Source organism: Scyliorhinus canicula, chromosome 6, assembly GCF_902713615.1.
Source record: "Scyliorhinus canicula chromosome 6, sScyCan1.1, whole genome shotgun sequence".
NCBI lineage: Eukaryota > Metazoa > Chordata > Chondrichthyes > Carcharhiniformes > Scyliorhinidae > Scyliorhinus > Scyliorhinus canicula.
The window spans coordinates 199,266,088-199,282,607 of NC_052151.1; the positions used below are offsets into that span (position 1 = coordinate 199,266,088).

A 16,520-nucleotide genomic window follows, 5' to 3' on the forward strand; every position below is an offset into this window, starting at 1 on the left:
GCCGGCGGAGCAATGCGGTTAGGCAGTGGGCGAGGAACTCCCCGCAGCGGCCTCCTGTTGTGCCGGAGAATGGAGCCGTCAGCCATTTGAACAATGAAAGACCTTGGGGCGGCCTTCCTGACAACAACAGCTGGGGCCGACCAACCTCCCTCATGCAACTGGACGTGAACAACATCTGCGGGAGCCACGCAGGCAGATCCATGGCATGAGCATCATACATGATCTTCTGCTGGTCCCTGGATCGCTGCACCTTCTGCAGCACCGTGAGATGGTCAAGGTCTGGAATATGGATGGCTGGAACAGTCGTCCTCAAGGTTACAGTTCATGAGCAACTGCGCCGGAGACAAACCAGTTGACAGCGGGGTTGCCCTGTATGCCAATAGCGCCAAGTTGAAATCCGAGGCTGAGTCTGCAGCCTTGCACAGCAACTGCTTGACAATATGGACCCCTTTCTCGGCCTTCCTGTTTGATTGTGGGTAATGGGGACTGGAGGTGATGTGACTGAAGCTGTAGGATGGTGCAAAGTCGGACCACTCTTGGCTGTAGAAACATGGACTGTTGTCACTCATTACCGTGAGTGGTATCCCATGCCTGGCAAACGTCTCTTTGCAGGCTTTGATGATGGACCTCGACGTGAGGTCCGGCAATTTCTCCACTTCCGGGTAGCTGGAGAAGTAGTCGACAAAGAGCACTTAGTCACGCCCATTGGCGTGAAAGAGGTTTATCCCCACCTTGGACCACGGAGAGGTCACGATCTCGTGCTGTTGCAGTGTTTCTTTGGGCTGAGCCGGTTGAAATATCTGGCAGGTCGGGCAGTTGAGGACCATGTTGGCAATGTGCTGGCTTATACCCGGCCAATAAACCGCCTCCTGAGCTCTGCGTCGACATTTCCCAACCCCAAGGTGACCCTCATGGATCTGTCTGAGCACCATAGCTCGCATGCTTTGAGGAATGACGATCCTATCCAGTTTAAGAAGGATTCCCTCAATGACCGTTAACTCGTCCTTTACGTTAAAGAACTGGGGACACTGCCCCTTTTGTCAGCCATGGGCGAGGTGTTGCATCACGCACTGCAGTAGAGGATCCTTGGCAGTTTCCTCGCGTATTTGGACCACACGTTCATCAGTGGCTGGGAGGTTGCTGGCACACAACTGCACCTGTGCCTCTATGTGGCGAATGAAGTCGCCCTGTTCACACGGCGTGGTGACGGATCGGGATAGGGCATCCGCGATAATCAGCTCCTTACCCGGTGTGTAGACGAGTCCAAAGTCATAACAGCGGAGACGAAGAAGAATCCGCTGCAGCCGAGGTGTCATGTCCTTTAGATCCTTCTGGATTATGTGGACTAAAGGCCTGTGGTCTGTTTCCACCGTGAACTTTGGCAGGCCGTATACGTAGTCATGAAACTTGACTATTCCTGTCAGGAGACCCAGCACTCCTTCTCGATCTGGGAATACCGTTGCTCGGTTGGCATCATGGCCCTGGAGGCGTATGCCACTGGAGCCCAGGACGAGGAGTTGTCTTGCTGGAGGAGCACCACCCTAATGCCGTCCTGGCTAGCGTCAGTAGATATCTTGGTGTCCCTGGTTGGGTCAAAGAATGCCAGTACTGGGGCTGTGGTGAGCTTCGCCTTTAGCTCGAGCCACTCCTGTTCATGGGCGGGCAGCCACTGGAACACTGTTGACTTCTTGACGGGATGCCGGAGGGCCGTGGTGTGGGCTGCCAGATTGGGATTGAATTTCCCGAGAAAATTCACCATCCCGAGGAAGCGGAGGACCGCCTTCTTGTACTCAGGGGTCTTCGTGGCGTTGATCGCCAGCACCTTGTCAGCGTCAGGTTGCACACCTTGCTATGAAATGTGGTCACCCAGAAGCTTGATAGCGGATTGACCAAAGGAGCATTTGGCCCTGTTGAGCTGGAGGCCATTTTCGTGAATCCGCTGGAAGACCTGTCTGAGGCGAGCGATGTGATCCTCGGGCGTTGTGGACCAGACGATCACGTCGTCCACATAGACTCGCTCCCCCTCGATGCCCTCCATCATTTGAGCCATGATGCGATGAAATACTTCGGAAGCTGATATGATACCGAAGGGCATGCGGTTGTAGCAATAGCAGCCAAACGGGGTGTTGAACGTGCACAGCTTCCAACTGAACGCATCCAGCTGTGTTTGCCAGAAACCCCGGGAGGCGTCCAGCTTGGTGAAGAATCTGGCATGAGCCATCTGGGGCTGGTTTAACTCACTGGGCTAAATCGCTGGCTTTGAAAGCAGACCAAGCAGGCCAGCAGCACGGTTCGATTCCCATACAGGCGCCGGAATGTGGCGACTAGGGGCTTTCCACAGTAACTTCATTGAAGCCTACTCGTGACAATAAGCGATTTTCATTTTCATTTTCATTTCATCTCACTGGTTAACTCTTCACGCTTCGGGATCGGGTAGTGCTCCCGCATGATGTTGCGGTTCAGGTCTTTGGGATCAATGCAAATGCGGAGTTCACCAGAGGGTCTTTTGACGCAGATAATGGAGCTGACCCAGTCAGTTGGTTCCGTGACCCTTGAAATGATGCCCTGGTCTTGCAGCTGCTTTTTCAGGCGATCCTTGAGAGGAGCCGGCACCCGGCGTGGTGAATGGATCACTGGGGTGGCGTTTGGCTTTTGCAGAATTTTGTAGCGATATGGGAGCGTGCCCATTCCATCAAACACATTGTAGTATTGTGTGAGAATATCGTCTATCTCGGCCTGGAGATTCACATCGGTCGAGGTAGTCGCCGGTGTCGAGGACATGGTGTGGACTCGCTGGACCAGATTCAGGAGCTTGCAGGCGCGAGCACCGAGCAGGGACACCCTGTCAGGCTGAACAATCTCGAATTGTAAGGTTGCCTTGAATTCCTTGTGAGATACCCCTAGCCGGCACGATCCACTGGCAGCTATGGCATTGCCATTGTAGTCAGGGAGCTGGCAGGCTGGTGGAAGAATGCTTGGTTGGGCATGGATGCTGTCGAGGTCTGACTGTGATATGAGGTTCGCAGACGCGCCGGTGTCCAGTTTAAATCGGATGCGAGCCTGGATGACTGTGAGGATAGCACACCACTCATCGTCGGGATCCACACTGAGGATCGAAAGGCGGGTTGCCGGTGTAGTGGAGACCAGCTTGCATGTGGTTATGATGCCCACCCGATATGGAGACTCGAGCAGTCAATATCGGGATCATTGGGCTGTCGGGATCAGCATCCTGCATGTCTTGTTGTACCGAGCGGATACTTCAGCGCCGTATCTGGGACCGCTGGCTGATAATCGGTGGAGTGGACCTGCAGCAGGCTGCGTAATGGCCAGGCTTCCCACACTGCAGGCATCGCCGTCCTTTGGCTGGACATTGCCGCTTTAAATGGGCAAAGCCACAATTCAGACACGTCATAACGCTGACATCAGGATTAATAGCACTCTGGTACCATGATGTGTTAGGCCGGTTGGTTTGATGTTGACTGCAACTGGATACAGGGAAGCCAGAAACAAACGTCTAACACCGGAGATGATCCAACACGGTTTTATTTAACTATGAACGGCTGTCCATGTTCAGCTGTGGGTTGACACTCTACTAATCCTACTGACGACCTCTTACTGGCTTGACCAGACTTACTAGCTTCCACATGGCAATAATGTCCACTGACTTGTGCACTCTGACTGTCTCAGTGTCTGGGTCCCAAAAAAGAGCTGGAGTCTGAATGCCCTGTGGGCTTTATAGTGGTGGTGTCCTGTCTGGTGATTGGTTGTTCTGTGTTGTGTGTTCATTGGTTAACCTGTGTGTCAATCACTGCCTGTCTGCATCTCATTATATACATGAGTGGACATTATGACACCCCTCTCTCTCTCTCTCACACCCTCTCTCTCTCACACCCTCTCTCTCTCTCACCCTCTCTCTCACCCTCTCTTTCTCACACCTCTCTCTCTCTCACCCTCTCTCTCTCACACACCCTCTCTTACACACCCTCTCTCTCTCACCCTCTCTCTCACCCTCTCTTTCTCACACCCTCTCTCTCTCTCACACCCTCTCTCTCTCACCCTCTCTCTCACCCTCTCTTTCTCACACCCTCTCTCTCTCACACCCTCTCTCTCTCACACACACCCTCTCTCTCTCACACCCTCTCTCTCTCTCACACACCCTCTCTCTCTCACACACCCTCTCTCTCTCACACCCTCTCTCTCTCACACCCTCTCTCTCTCTCTCACACCCTCTCTCTCTCACACACACCCTTTCTCTCACCCCCTCTCTCACACCCCCTTTCTCTCTCTATCTCACACCCCCTCTCTCTCACACCCTCTCTCTCACACCCCCTCTCTCTCTTACACCCTCTCTCTCTCTCTCACACCCTCTCTCCATCTCTTACACCCTCTCTCTCTCACACACCCCTCTCTCACACACCCTCTCTCTCACACCCTCACTCTCACACCCTCTCTCTCACACCCTCTCTCTCTCTTACCCTCTCTCTCTCACCCTCTCCATCTCTCTTACACCCTCTCTCTCACACACCCTCTCTCTCTTACACCCTCTCTCTCTCACACACCCCTCTCTCTCTCACACACACCCTCTCTCTCTCTCACCCTCTCTCTCACATCCTCACTCTCTCACGCACCCTCTCTCTCACACACACCCTCTCTCTCACACACCCTCTCTCTGACACCCTCTCTCTCTCTCTCACCCCCTCTCTCTCTCACAGCCTCTCTCACACCCTCGCTCTCTCACACACCCTCTCTCTCTCACACACACCCTCTCTCTCACACACCCTCTCTCACACACCCTCTCTCTTACACCCTCTCTCTCTCTCACACACCCTCTCTCTCTCACACACCCTCTCTCTCTCTCTCACACCCTCTCTCTCACACCCTCACTCTCTCACACACCCTCTCTCTCTCTCACACACCCTCTCTCTCTCACACACACCCTCTCTCTCTCACACACCCTCTCTCTCTCTCACACACCCTCTCTCTCTCACACACACCCTCTCTCTCACACCCTCTCTCTCACACACACCCTCTCTCACACACCCTCTCTCTCTCTCACACACCCTCTCTCTCTCACACACACCCTCTCTCTCTCACACACCCTCTCTCTCTCTTACCCTCTATCTCTCTCACACCCTCTCTCACACATCCTCTCTCACTTTCTCTCCCACACTCTCACCCTTTATCACATTCACACACTCTCTCTCTCTCAGTCTGACCCGTTATCATATTCACACACTCTCAGCACCCTCACTCACTCTCTCACACTCACCCTCGCACTTACTCTTACACACACTCTCCTGCATACACTCTCACACTCAGACACTCTCACACACACTCTCACCCTCTATCACATTCACTCTCTCGTACACACACCCTTTCACACACTCACTCACATAGGCCTTCACACACACTCTCTCTCACCCTCTCTCACACACACTCTCTCGCTCACTCTCTCACACTCTCACTCTCTCTCTCTCGCTCTCTCTCTCGCTTTCTCTCTTGCTTACTCTCTCTCGCTCACTTTCTCTCTCGCTCACTTTCTCTCTCGCTCACTCTCTTTCTCTCGCTCACTCTCTCTCTCTCGCTCACTCTCTCTCTCTCGCTCGCTCACTCTCTCGCTCTCTCTCTCTCTCGCTCACTCTCTCTCGCTCACACTCTCTCACTTTCTCTCTCGCTCACACACTCTCTCTCTCGCTCACACTCTCTCTCTCGCTCACTCTCTCTCTCGCTCACTCTCTCTCTCGCTCACTCTCTCTCGCTCACTCTCTCGCTCACTCTCTCTCGCTCACACTCTCTCGCTCACTCTCTCTCGCTCACTCTCTCTCGCTCACTCTCTCTCTCTCGCTCACTCTCTCTCTCTCGCTCACACTCTCTCTCGCTCACACTCTCTCGCTCACTCTCTCTCGCTCTCTCTCTCTCGCTCACACTCTCTCTCGCTCACTCTCTTTCTCGCTCACTCTCTCTCGCTCACACTCTCTCCCTCGCTCACACTCTCTCTCGCTCACTCTCTCTCTCGCTCATACACACACTCTCACATGATCACTCACACTCACACTCACTCTCACATTCTCACACTCGCAGACACACAAATACTCACTCTCGCATTCACACACTCACATTATCACACACACACGCACAAACTCACTCTCATGCACACTCACATGATCACACTCACGCACACATTCACTCTCATGCACACTCTCACATTATCACTCAAACACACTCACTCACACACACTTGCACAGTCACTCACAGACACACAAATACTCACTCTCACACACACTCTAACATTATCACTCACACTCTCACACACACTCTCACACACTCACTCGCACATACACTCGCACATACACTCACTCTCACACACACTCACTCTCACACACACTCACTCACACGCACTCTCACATACACTCACTCTCACACACACACTCACACATACACACTCAGTCACACACACTCACTCTAACACACACTCACTCTAACACACACTCACTCGCACACCCACTCACTCGCACACACTCACTCGCACATACTCACATTCTCACACTCGCAGACACACAAATACTCACTCACACACACTCTCACATTATCACACTCACAAACACTCACACACACACAGACACACAAACACTCCCTCTCACATTATCACACACACAAACACTCAGTCTCACGCACACTCTCACATCACACACACAAACACTCACTCTCACGCACATTCTAACATTATCACACTCACTTCCATTATCACACTCACAAACACACACACACAAACACTCACTCTCACTTTATCACACTCACAAACACTCACACACACTCATTATCGCACTCACACACACAAACACACTCACACACTCATTATCACACACTCTCACATTATCACACTCACACACACTCACTCTCACATTATCACACACACACTCACTCTCGCACACTCACTCTCACACACTCACTCTCACATTATCACACTCACACACTCACTCTCACAAACTCACACCCTCGAGCGGAAAGAAGACACCGGGTCCAGTTCCTTTTCAAAATGCACAACGCGGTTTTTAATGCCACACCTCAGTTAATAAAACAGCGACAGGGACAATGACAAGTTTGGCTTCACGCTGCCGAGCCCGGGAAGGGGGGGGGGGGGGGGGGGGGGGGGGATGGGGACAGAAGTAACACAAGGGTTAGTGGTGAGTCGTGATGCGAGCATCTCACATCCATCCCTCCCCACAGCGCCAGGGAGCTAGCTGGGGAGCCTGAGGAGAGATCTCTGTCTGCTCCGGTGCCCACCTCCCCATCTCCCTCCCACCCCTCAACTATCTCCCTCCCACCCCCCAACCACCTCCCCCTTCTCCCTTCCACCCCCCCATCTCCCTCCCACCCCCCAGCCACCTCCCCCTCCCATTCTCACTCCCACCCCCCAACCACCCCCTCCGACCCCCTTTGCCCAACGAGGGCTCTCCCATCACAAACTAGGCAGTGGGCAGGGACAATGAGATCCTTGGCTTCAGACAGTGAAAATCTGCCTGCATTGCATAGAGATTGTGCCTTGGTAAAGGGTGGGGGCTGGGAGAGGCTCTCTCGGGATTCGGGGGCAGTTTCGGGGGGGGGGGGGGGTGGTGGTCGAGGGAAGGAACGGAGAGCTGGGACTGGGTGAGGGGACCTGGCGAGAGGGGCAGGGATGGTGGAGACAACACAAAGTAATGGAGTGGGGGAATATATCACATTTCATCCTCACACACGGAGATCTGCAGCTTTCACAAGAGCTATGGAGTGGGAATGTAGGTTAATGTGTTTTAACAGGGTTATTTTTAAACAGCTATCTCCTTCGCTCTTGCTCTCTCTCCGTCTCTCTATCCTCCTCTCCTTCTCTCCCACTCTCTCTCTCACGAGGACAAACTCGCTGGCCAAATTCAGACCTTCTTGGGAGGCAGTTGCAGTTTAATGATCTCGTCTTCCGAAGGCTGGCGGATCACATCTTGGGAAAGAGACAGAAAGTGAGTCCACATATTGTGGTGACCCTCACCACCACCCCCCACCACAACTCTGGGAGCCCCAATCCTCCCATCCCCCTCCCCCTCCCTCCCCTCCCCCTTCTCCCCCTCCATCCCCTCCACCCTCCCCCCTCCCCTCCCCTCTCCTTCCCTCCTCCCCCTTCCCGCCTCACCCCCTCCATCCCCCTTCCCCCCCTCCATCCCCCTCCTACTTCCCCCTCCCTCCCTCCCCCACCTCCTTCCCCCCCACCTCCACCTTCCCCCCACGTCCCCACCTACTCCCTTCCCCTCCACCTCCCCCTTCCCTCCCACCTCCCCCTTCCCCACCCCACCTCCCCCACCTCCCCTTCCCCCCACCTCCCCCTTTCCCCCCACCTCCTCCCCTCCCCCTTCCACCCTCCCCACCCCTCCCCTCCCTCCCCCATCCACCCCATCTTCTTCCTCTCCCTCCCCCCTACCCCCTTACCCCTCCCCCTGCCCCTCCCCTTCCCCCTCCCTCCCCTTTCCCCCTCCCCCCTTCCCCTCCCTCCCCTCCCCCTCCCTTCCCCTCCCTCCTCCTTCCTCCCACCACCCCCTTTCCCCCCAACCTCCCCCTTTCCCCACCTCCCCCCTTTCCCCACCAACCCCCTTTCCCCCCACCTCCCACTTTCATCCCCACTTCCCCCTTTCCCCCCTCCCACCCCCTCCCTCCCTCGCCCTCTCCCTCCCCCCTCCTCCCCCTCCCTCCCTGCCCCCTCCTTCCCCCCTCCTCCTCTCCCCTCCCCTCCTCCCACCATCCTCCCCCTCCCCCTCCTCATTTCCCCCCCCCCCCCAAGATCCAGGTGACTCCTTACCTTTGTATTTCACGGCGCTGGGGATCCGTGTGAACTTTGACTCAATCTCTTCATCCTCGGAGATTTTCAGGACTTTTGTTCTGTAGTCAATGACCATGGTCAGCAGGTCCGGGCGCCTGGACATCTCGAAGATATGCTCGATATACGAGAGATTATCTGAGGGCCACATAGATCGGAGTTATACTGTGGCCGTCCCTTTCCCTACCCAGCCAGTCCACCTCAGCAAGATCCATTCAACTGAACCCCCCTCGTCCCCAACTACCTCCTCCCTCCAAACCCCCTCCCCTCCCAACCAACTCCCTCCAATCATCCTCCCCTCCAATCACCCTCCCCTCCAATCACCCTCCCCTCCACCTCCCTCCCTCCAATCACCCTCCCCTCCAACCCCTCTCACCCCAATTCCCCTCCCCTCCAACCCCCTCCCTCCAATCCCCCTCCCCTCCAACCCCCCTCCCTCCAAACCCCCTCCCCTCCCAACAAACTTCCTCCAATCACCCTCCCCTCCAATCATCCTCCCCTCCAATCACCCTCCCCTCCAACCCTACTCCCTCCAACCCCTCTCCCTCCAATCACCCTCCCCTCCAATCCTCCTCCCTCCAATTCCCCTCCCCTCCAAACCCCCTCCCTCCAATTCCCATCCCCTCCAAACCACCTCCCCTCCAATCCCCCTCCCCTCCAACCCCCCTCCCTCCAATCACCCTCCCGTCCAATCACCCTCCCCTCCAATCCTCCTCCCTCCACCCCCCTCCCTCCAATCACCCTCCCCTCCAATCCTCCTCCCTCCACCTTCCTCCCTCCAATCCCCCTCCCCTCCAACCCCCTCCCTCCAATCCTCCTCCCTCCACCTCCCTCCCTCCAATCACCCTCCCCTCCAATCCTCCTCCCTCCAATTCCCCTCCCCTCCAAACCACCTCCCTCCAATCCCCCTCCCCTCCAACCCCCTCCCTCCAATCACACTCCCCTCCAACCCCCCTCCCTCCAATCACCCTCCCCTCCAATCACCCTCCCCTCCAATCCTCCTCCCTCCACCCCCTCCCTCCAATCACCCTCCCCTCCAATCCTCCTCCCCCACCTTCCTCCCTCCAATCCCCCTCCCCTCCAACCCCCTCCCTCCAATCACCCTCCCCTCCAATCCTCCTCCCTCCACCTCCCTCCCTCCAATCACCCTCCCCTCCAACCACCCTCCCTCCAATTCCCCTCCCCTCCAAACCCCCTCCCTCCAAACCACCTCCCTCCAATTCCCCTCCCCTCCAACCCCCCTCCCTCCAATTCCCCTCCCCTCCAAACCACCTCCCTCCAATCACCCTCCCCTCCAATCTTCCTGCCTCCACCTCCCTCCCTCCAATCACCCTCTCCTCCAACCCCCTCTCTCCAATTCCCCTCCCCTTCAAACCACCTCCCTCCAATCCCCCTCCCCTCCAACCCCCCTCCCTCCAACCCCCCTCCCTCCAAAGCCCAACCTCTCCAATCCCCCACCTCTCCAATCCCCCTCCCTCCAAACCCCCTCCCGTCTAAACCCCTCCTCTCCAAACCATCTCCCTTCAATCCCCCGCCCCTCCCAACCACCTCCCTCCAATCTTCCTCCCTCCAATCCTCCTCCTGTCCAAACCCCTCCCCTCCAACCCCCTCCCTCTAATCACCCTCCCCAATCCCCCTCCCTCCAAACCCCCTCCCCTCCAACCCCCTCCCTCCAAATAGCCTCCCCTCCATCCCCTCCCTCCAAACCCCCTCCCTCCAATCCCCCACCGCTCCAACCCCCCTCCCTCCAATCATCCTCCCCTCCAACCCCCCTCCAATCACCCTCCCCTCCAACCCCCCTCCTTCCAATCCCCCACCCCTCCAAACCCCCTACCCTCCAAACCCCCTCCCCTCCAACCCCTCTCCCTCCAATCCCCCTCCCCTCCAACCCCCTCCCCTCCAATCACCCTCCCCTCCAATCACCCTCCCTCCAAACCCCACCCTCCAAACCCCTTCCCTTCAATCGCCGTTCCTCCAATCACCCTCCCCCCAACCCCCCTCCCTCCAACTCCCCTCCAATCCCTTCCAATCACCCTTCCCTCCAACCCCCCTCCCTCCAAATCCCAACCTCTCCAATCCACCTCCCCTCCAATCCCCCTCTCCGCCAATCCCCACCCCTCCAACCCCCCTCCCCTCCAACCCCCCTCCCCTCCAAACCCCCTCCCCTCCAACCCCCCACCCCTCCAACCCCCCTCCCCTCCAAAACCCCTCCCCTCCAAATCCCCTCCCCTCCAAACCCCCTCCCCTCCAATCCCCCACCCCTCCACCTCCCCTCCCCTCCAACTCCCCACCCCTCCAACTCACCACCCCTCCAACTCCCCACCCCTCCAACTCCCCACCTCTCCAATCCCCCACCCCTCCAATTCCTGTCCCCTCCAAATCCCCCTCCCCTCCAACCAGTTTCCCACCAATCATCTACTCTAATCCCCCCATTCCTGCAATCCATAATCTCATCCAATCCCCTCCCCTCCAATTGCCCTCTCCTGAATCATCTCCCCTCCAAACCCCGTCCCCCCAATCCCCCTCCACTCCAAACTCCTTCCCCTCCATGCCCCTTCCCCTCCACTTTGCTTCCCCTCCAATTCCCCCACCTCTCCAATCTCCCTGGCCTCAAAACTTCCTCCCCTCCACCAATCTCCCTCATTTCCATGTTATCCCAGTCGCTCCCGTCCTTCCCCCAACCTTGGCTTGTGGTGAGAGCATCTGACATGCGGAGGGAGGAATTGTCATCCTGAATCCCAGGCCTCAGATGGCTTCTCCCAGCCTGCCTGGGAATTGGCCATCAAGGCTGAAGCTCTTGGTGTCCAATATCAGGCAGGTAGAGGGGTGGTGTTGATGCCTAATAGGCCAACATTCAGTATGCTACCTTTGGAGAGTTTGTCGTGCTTTTCCAGGAAGTTAAACCAATCCTTGCATCCGGTCAGCTCCTGGCTCCTCTCGCTGGGAATGTCCTCCTTACAGGCCAACTTGAGCTGGCTAAGGTCCTCTGGCGTGATGTTAGAGGACAGATCGTCAAGCAAGGCAGCAAATTGCACCAGCTCTGTGTCTGCCATGATCTGACGGTCAGGGGGAAAAAAAGATGAGACGGTTATCAAGAGAGGCAGAGAGACACTGAGAAAGACAGACAGCCAGAGAAAAAGGGGGAGAGAGAGAGAGACAGAGGAGGAGTGACAGAGGGAGAGAAAGAGAGATAGAGGAACCGAAAAGACCGGGGGCGATATTCTCTGTTTCAGAGACTTCGGGCTGGATTCTCCGAGTTTGCGGCTATGTCCGTGGGATCCGTCTGGTGTTACCATCCAAAGATCGGCGGCGCCCCTGCACCGATGCTCTGCCCAGTGAGGGGCTAGCAGCAGCTCCACGTCAAGCCCCATGCAGATACAGACGCAGAATGGCCGGGTCTGTGGTCGCGAATGCGCACGGTGGCGGCCTGTGCCGTGCAACATGGCGCCGGCCACGTGCGGACCCAGTGTGCCAAAAACTGCACCCCTGTAACCCCCCCTCACCACCCCCTGGACCACCCACCACCAGTCCCCCCCCCTCGGCCTCAGCCCCCCCTGCCAGCAGAATGGTCCCCCCCAACACCCACCGACTGTGGCGCCGCTGGACTCAATCAGCATGAGTACCCGGAAAGTTTTGAGCACGTGTCCCACGGCGTCAGGACGCGGCCCATCAGTGGCGAAGCATCGGGGGAAGGACGTCCTGAGTCCGTCCCAACCGCCTGCGCCGTACTCCTCGAGTATGCCGGTTTTGAGGGAGCAGAGCATCGGACAAACAGCACCTCCCCCGATTCCAGCGGCAAAGTGGATTGTCCGGCGATCGCCGAACATGATTTCGGCGTCGGTGATCGGAGAACCCAGCCGCCAGTGTTGACGCCGGGGCAGAACCGATGGTGTTCTATGACCGCAAAATTGGCACCGCTCCTGGAACAGTTCACCAACTGATAATTGGGCGAGCACTGGAGGCCGGGTGGAACACGAGCAACTCCAATGGGTCGGGACTGACACTCCAGAGGCTGTGAAGCTGCAGCCCCGTATCAGCACTCCGCTCCCCACACCCACACACACCGTCACAGCCAATAAGGTGGCAGCAAGGAGAGTGCAACCCTGGATTGCAGAAGCAGAGCAGGTGATCCTGCCGGACACCGTGGAGGAGAGGCGGACTACCTTATACCCCGGGATGGGAAGGTGGCTGCCACCCAGCACCGTACACCGGGCCTGGGTGCGGGTGGAGAGGTTGTGAACACCATGGGCCGCACTGCCAGGACTGTACAGCAGTGCACGGAAATACTGCACTACTCCCTCAGAGCGGCCAGGGTGATTAACCACCATCCCACACACCCGTACCCCGTCCCCCCCCCCCCCCTCCCATCCGGAGGGCAACCCAACCCCCAGACTGCAGCACATGCCCATACCAATAGCAACCGCAATGGCCGGGTGCCCTGTCTATGAAGGCCACCAGCTACCCACCCCTGGTGCTACATGAGTCCGACTGTCATTGTGCATTTTCTGTGCCCTCTCTGCCCCCCAGCAGAAGACCACCCACAACCGGAGAGAGAAAAGGCAGGGGGGGGGGGGAGAGAGGGGGGAGGAGCACTGGATCTTCAGCCCCTAGACGCAGCGGGGTAGCGGGCACCGGACCTGGTTGGTGGGCCGGGAGAGAGGGCAGTCACTGGGCAGAGGTTGGCATTGGGTGAGCAAGCGAGACCTCGTTGAGTTTCGGTTCCCCATGGCACGTCTGTCACCACCCTTTCCACCACCCCCACCTTCCCCCACCCCCACCCCCACCTTCCACCACCCCCATACCCACCCCCACCGTCCACCACCCCCACACTCAAACCCACCCTCACAGCACCAAATCCACGATCCAATCGTGGATAATGTCTTGTGTCTTGCAGGGTTCCCTGGTGATGAGGTGGGCCCCTCTGGTGTACCCTGCCCCGACCCCAAACACAACCTCCCCCTCAAGCGGATAGCAGCGAGGAAAGAGGGACAGCGACGGGAGCCCTCAAAGCGCAGCCCGGGACATCCCACATCACCAGTCCGTTGACAAACGGTGCGGAGCACCAGAGCTCATCGCAGGGTGAGTGTCGACCATCTTCCATCCCGTGACCAGACCTGCTGTTCCTGACAATCCAAGGCCCACACCATGTAATTCATAATATATAGCAGCAGAATTTCACCCATCGGGCCTGCTCTGCCATTCGATCATGGCTGATCTCATCCTGACTTCAACTCCACCGCCCTACCTGTCCTCCATAACCCTTCAACCCATTACTAATTAAAAATCTGTCCAACTCCTCCTCAAATTTACTCACTGTCCCAGCATCCTCCGCACTCTGGGGGTAGCGAATTCCACACATTCACAATCCTTTGGGAGAAGTAGTTTTTCCTCAGCACCATTTTAAATTTGCTGCACCTTATCCGAAGATTATGGGGCGGGATTCTCTGCCGGCGGGATTCTCCGTTTTACCGGCGTCTGGGAGTTTCCCGACGGCGTGGGGCAGCCCAACAAAGGGAAACCCCATCGACCGGTCAGCATAACGGAGAATCCCACCGGCGGGTCGGGGCAGAAATGTGGCGGGGCGGAGAACCCAGCACATCCTGAAGGGGGAGGGTGAGCAGCCATAAGTCGTGGTGCACATTGGTACCAACCACGTAGGTTGGAAAAGGGGTGTGGAGGTAATAAACGAGTTTAGGGAGTTAGGCTGGAAGTTAAAGGCCAGGACAGACAGAGTTGTCATCTCTGGTTTGTTGCCGGTGCCACGTGATAGCGAGGCTAGGAATAGGGAGAGAGTGCAGTTGAACACGTGGCTGCAGGAATGGTGTAGGAGGGAGGGCTTCAGGTATTTGGATAATTGGAGCGCATTCTGGAGAAGGTGGGACCTGTACAAGCAGGATTTTGAATTCATAGAATTTACAGTGCAGAAGGAGGCCATTCGGCCCATCGAGTCTGCACCGCCTCTTGGAAAGAGCACACTACCCAAGGTCAACACCTCCCCCTATCCCAATAACCCAGTAACCCCACCCAACACTAAGGGCAATTTTGTACACAAACGGCAATTTATCATGGCCAATCCACCTAACCTGCACATCTTTGGACTGTGGGAGGAAACTGGAGCACCCGGAGGAAACCCACGCACACACGGGGAGGATGTGCAAACTCCGCACAGACAGTGACCCAAGCCGGAATCGAACCTGGGACCCTGGAGCTGTGAAGCCATTGTGCTATCCATAATGCTACCGTACGGGTTGCATCTGAACCAGAGGGGCACCAATATCCTGGGAGGGAGGTTTTCTAGTAGTCTTCGGGAGGGTTTAAACTAATTTGGCAGGGGAATGGGAACCGGATTTGTAGTCCAGCAACTAAGGTAGCCGATATTCAGGACGTCAAAGCACGTAGTGAGGCAGTGGGGAAGGTAACACTGACAAAGGAGAGTACTTGCAGGCACGGAGATGGGTTGAAGTGTGTATACTTCAACGCAAGAAGCATCAGGAATAAGGTGGGTGAACTTAAGGCATGGATTGGTACTTGGGACTACGATGTGGTGGCCATCGCGGAAACTTGGATAGAAGAGGGGCAGAAATGGTTGTTGGAGGTCCCTGGTTATAGATGTTTCAATAAGATTAGGGAGGATGGTAAAAGAGGTGGGGGGGTTGCAGTGTTAATTAGAGATAGTATAACAGCTTCAGAAAGGCAGTTCGAGGGGGATCTGCCTACTGAGGTAGTATAGGCTGAAGTCAGAAATAGGAACGGAGCAGTCACCTTAGAACATAGAACATAGAACAGTACAGCACAGAACAGGCCCTTCGGCCCTCGATGTTGTGCCGAGCAATGATCACCCTACTTAAACCCATGTAACCCGTATACCCGTAACCCAACAATCCCCCCATTAACCTTACACTACGGGCACTTTAGCATGGCCAATCCACCTAACCTGCACATCTTTGGACTGTGGGAGGAAACCGGAGCACCCGGAGGAAACCCACGCACACACGGGGAGGACGTGCAGACTCCACACAGACAGTGACCCAGCCGGGAATCGAACCTGGGACCCTGGAGCTGTGAAGCATTTATGCTAACCACCATGCTACCGTGAGGCCTCAACCTTGTTGAGAGTTTTCTATAGGCCCCCCAATAGCAGCAGAGATGTGGAGGAACAGATTGGGAAACCGATTTTGGAAAGGTGCAGAAGTCACAGCGTAGTAGTCATGGGTAACTTCAACTTCCCAAATATTGAGTGGAAACTCTTTCGATCAAATAGTTTGGATGGGGTGGTGTTTGTGCAGTGTGTCCATATTGTTGCAGAGGAGCCATATTGTTGGAGAGGACAGTGTGAAACAGACTGGTAAGCTCAAGGAGATACTTGCTGGGAAGGAAGATGTGCTGGGCATTTTGAAAATGTGAGGATGGACAAGTCCCCCGGGCCTGACGGGATATATCCAAGGATTCTATGGGAAGCAAGAGATGAAATTGCAGAACTGTTGGCAATGATCTTTTCGTCCTCACTGTCAACAGGGTGGTACCAGGGGATTGGAGAGTGGCGAATGTCGTGCCCACTGTTCAAAAAAGGGAATAGGGATAACCCTGGGAATTACAGGCCAGTTAGTCTTACTTCGGTGGTAGGCAAAGTAATGGAAAGGGTACTGAGGGATAGGATTTCTGAGCATCTGGAAAGACACTG

At 56.2% G+C, this 16,520-nt stretch overlaps 1 protein-coding gene across 1 annotated transcript; it reads right to left on the reverse strand.

Moving 5' to 3' along the window:
- Positions 1-7,423: 7,423 nt before the first annotated feature.
- Positions 7,424-11,895, reverse strand: LOC119967780 (astrocytic phosphoprotein PEA-15-like). The gene is made up of 3 exons (XM_038800775.1): positions 11,706-11,895; positions 8,822-8,977; positions 7,424-7,972 (listed from the first exon to the last, which is right to left on the reverse strand). The coding sequence occupies exons 1-3, from the start codon at positions 11,890-11,892 to the stop codon at positions 7,908-7,910; spliced, it is 408 nt and encodes a 135-aa protein (XP_038656703.1). The 5' UTR covers positions 11,893-11,895; the 3' UTR covers positions 7,424-7,907.
- Positions 11,896-16,520: the final 4,625 nt, after the last annotated feature.

Bases quoted from the DNA above. Each gene is read 5' to 3' on its own strand.
- LOC119967780 (XM_038800775.1), bottom strand. From the start codon at position 11,892: ATGGCAGACACAGAGCTGGTGCAATTTGCTGCCTTGCTTGACGATCTG. The intron at 8,978-11,705 runs GTAGCATACTGA...TGTGGCCCTCAG, and splicing joins GCACGACAAACTCTCCAAAG to ATAATCTCTCGTATATCGAG. The intron at 7,973-8,821 runs GTAAGGAGTCAC...CTCTTTCCCAAG, and splicing joins CAGCGCCGTGAAATACAAAG to ATGTGATCCGCCAGCCTTCG.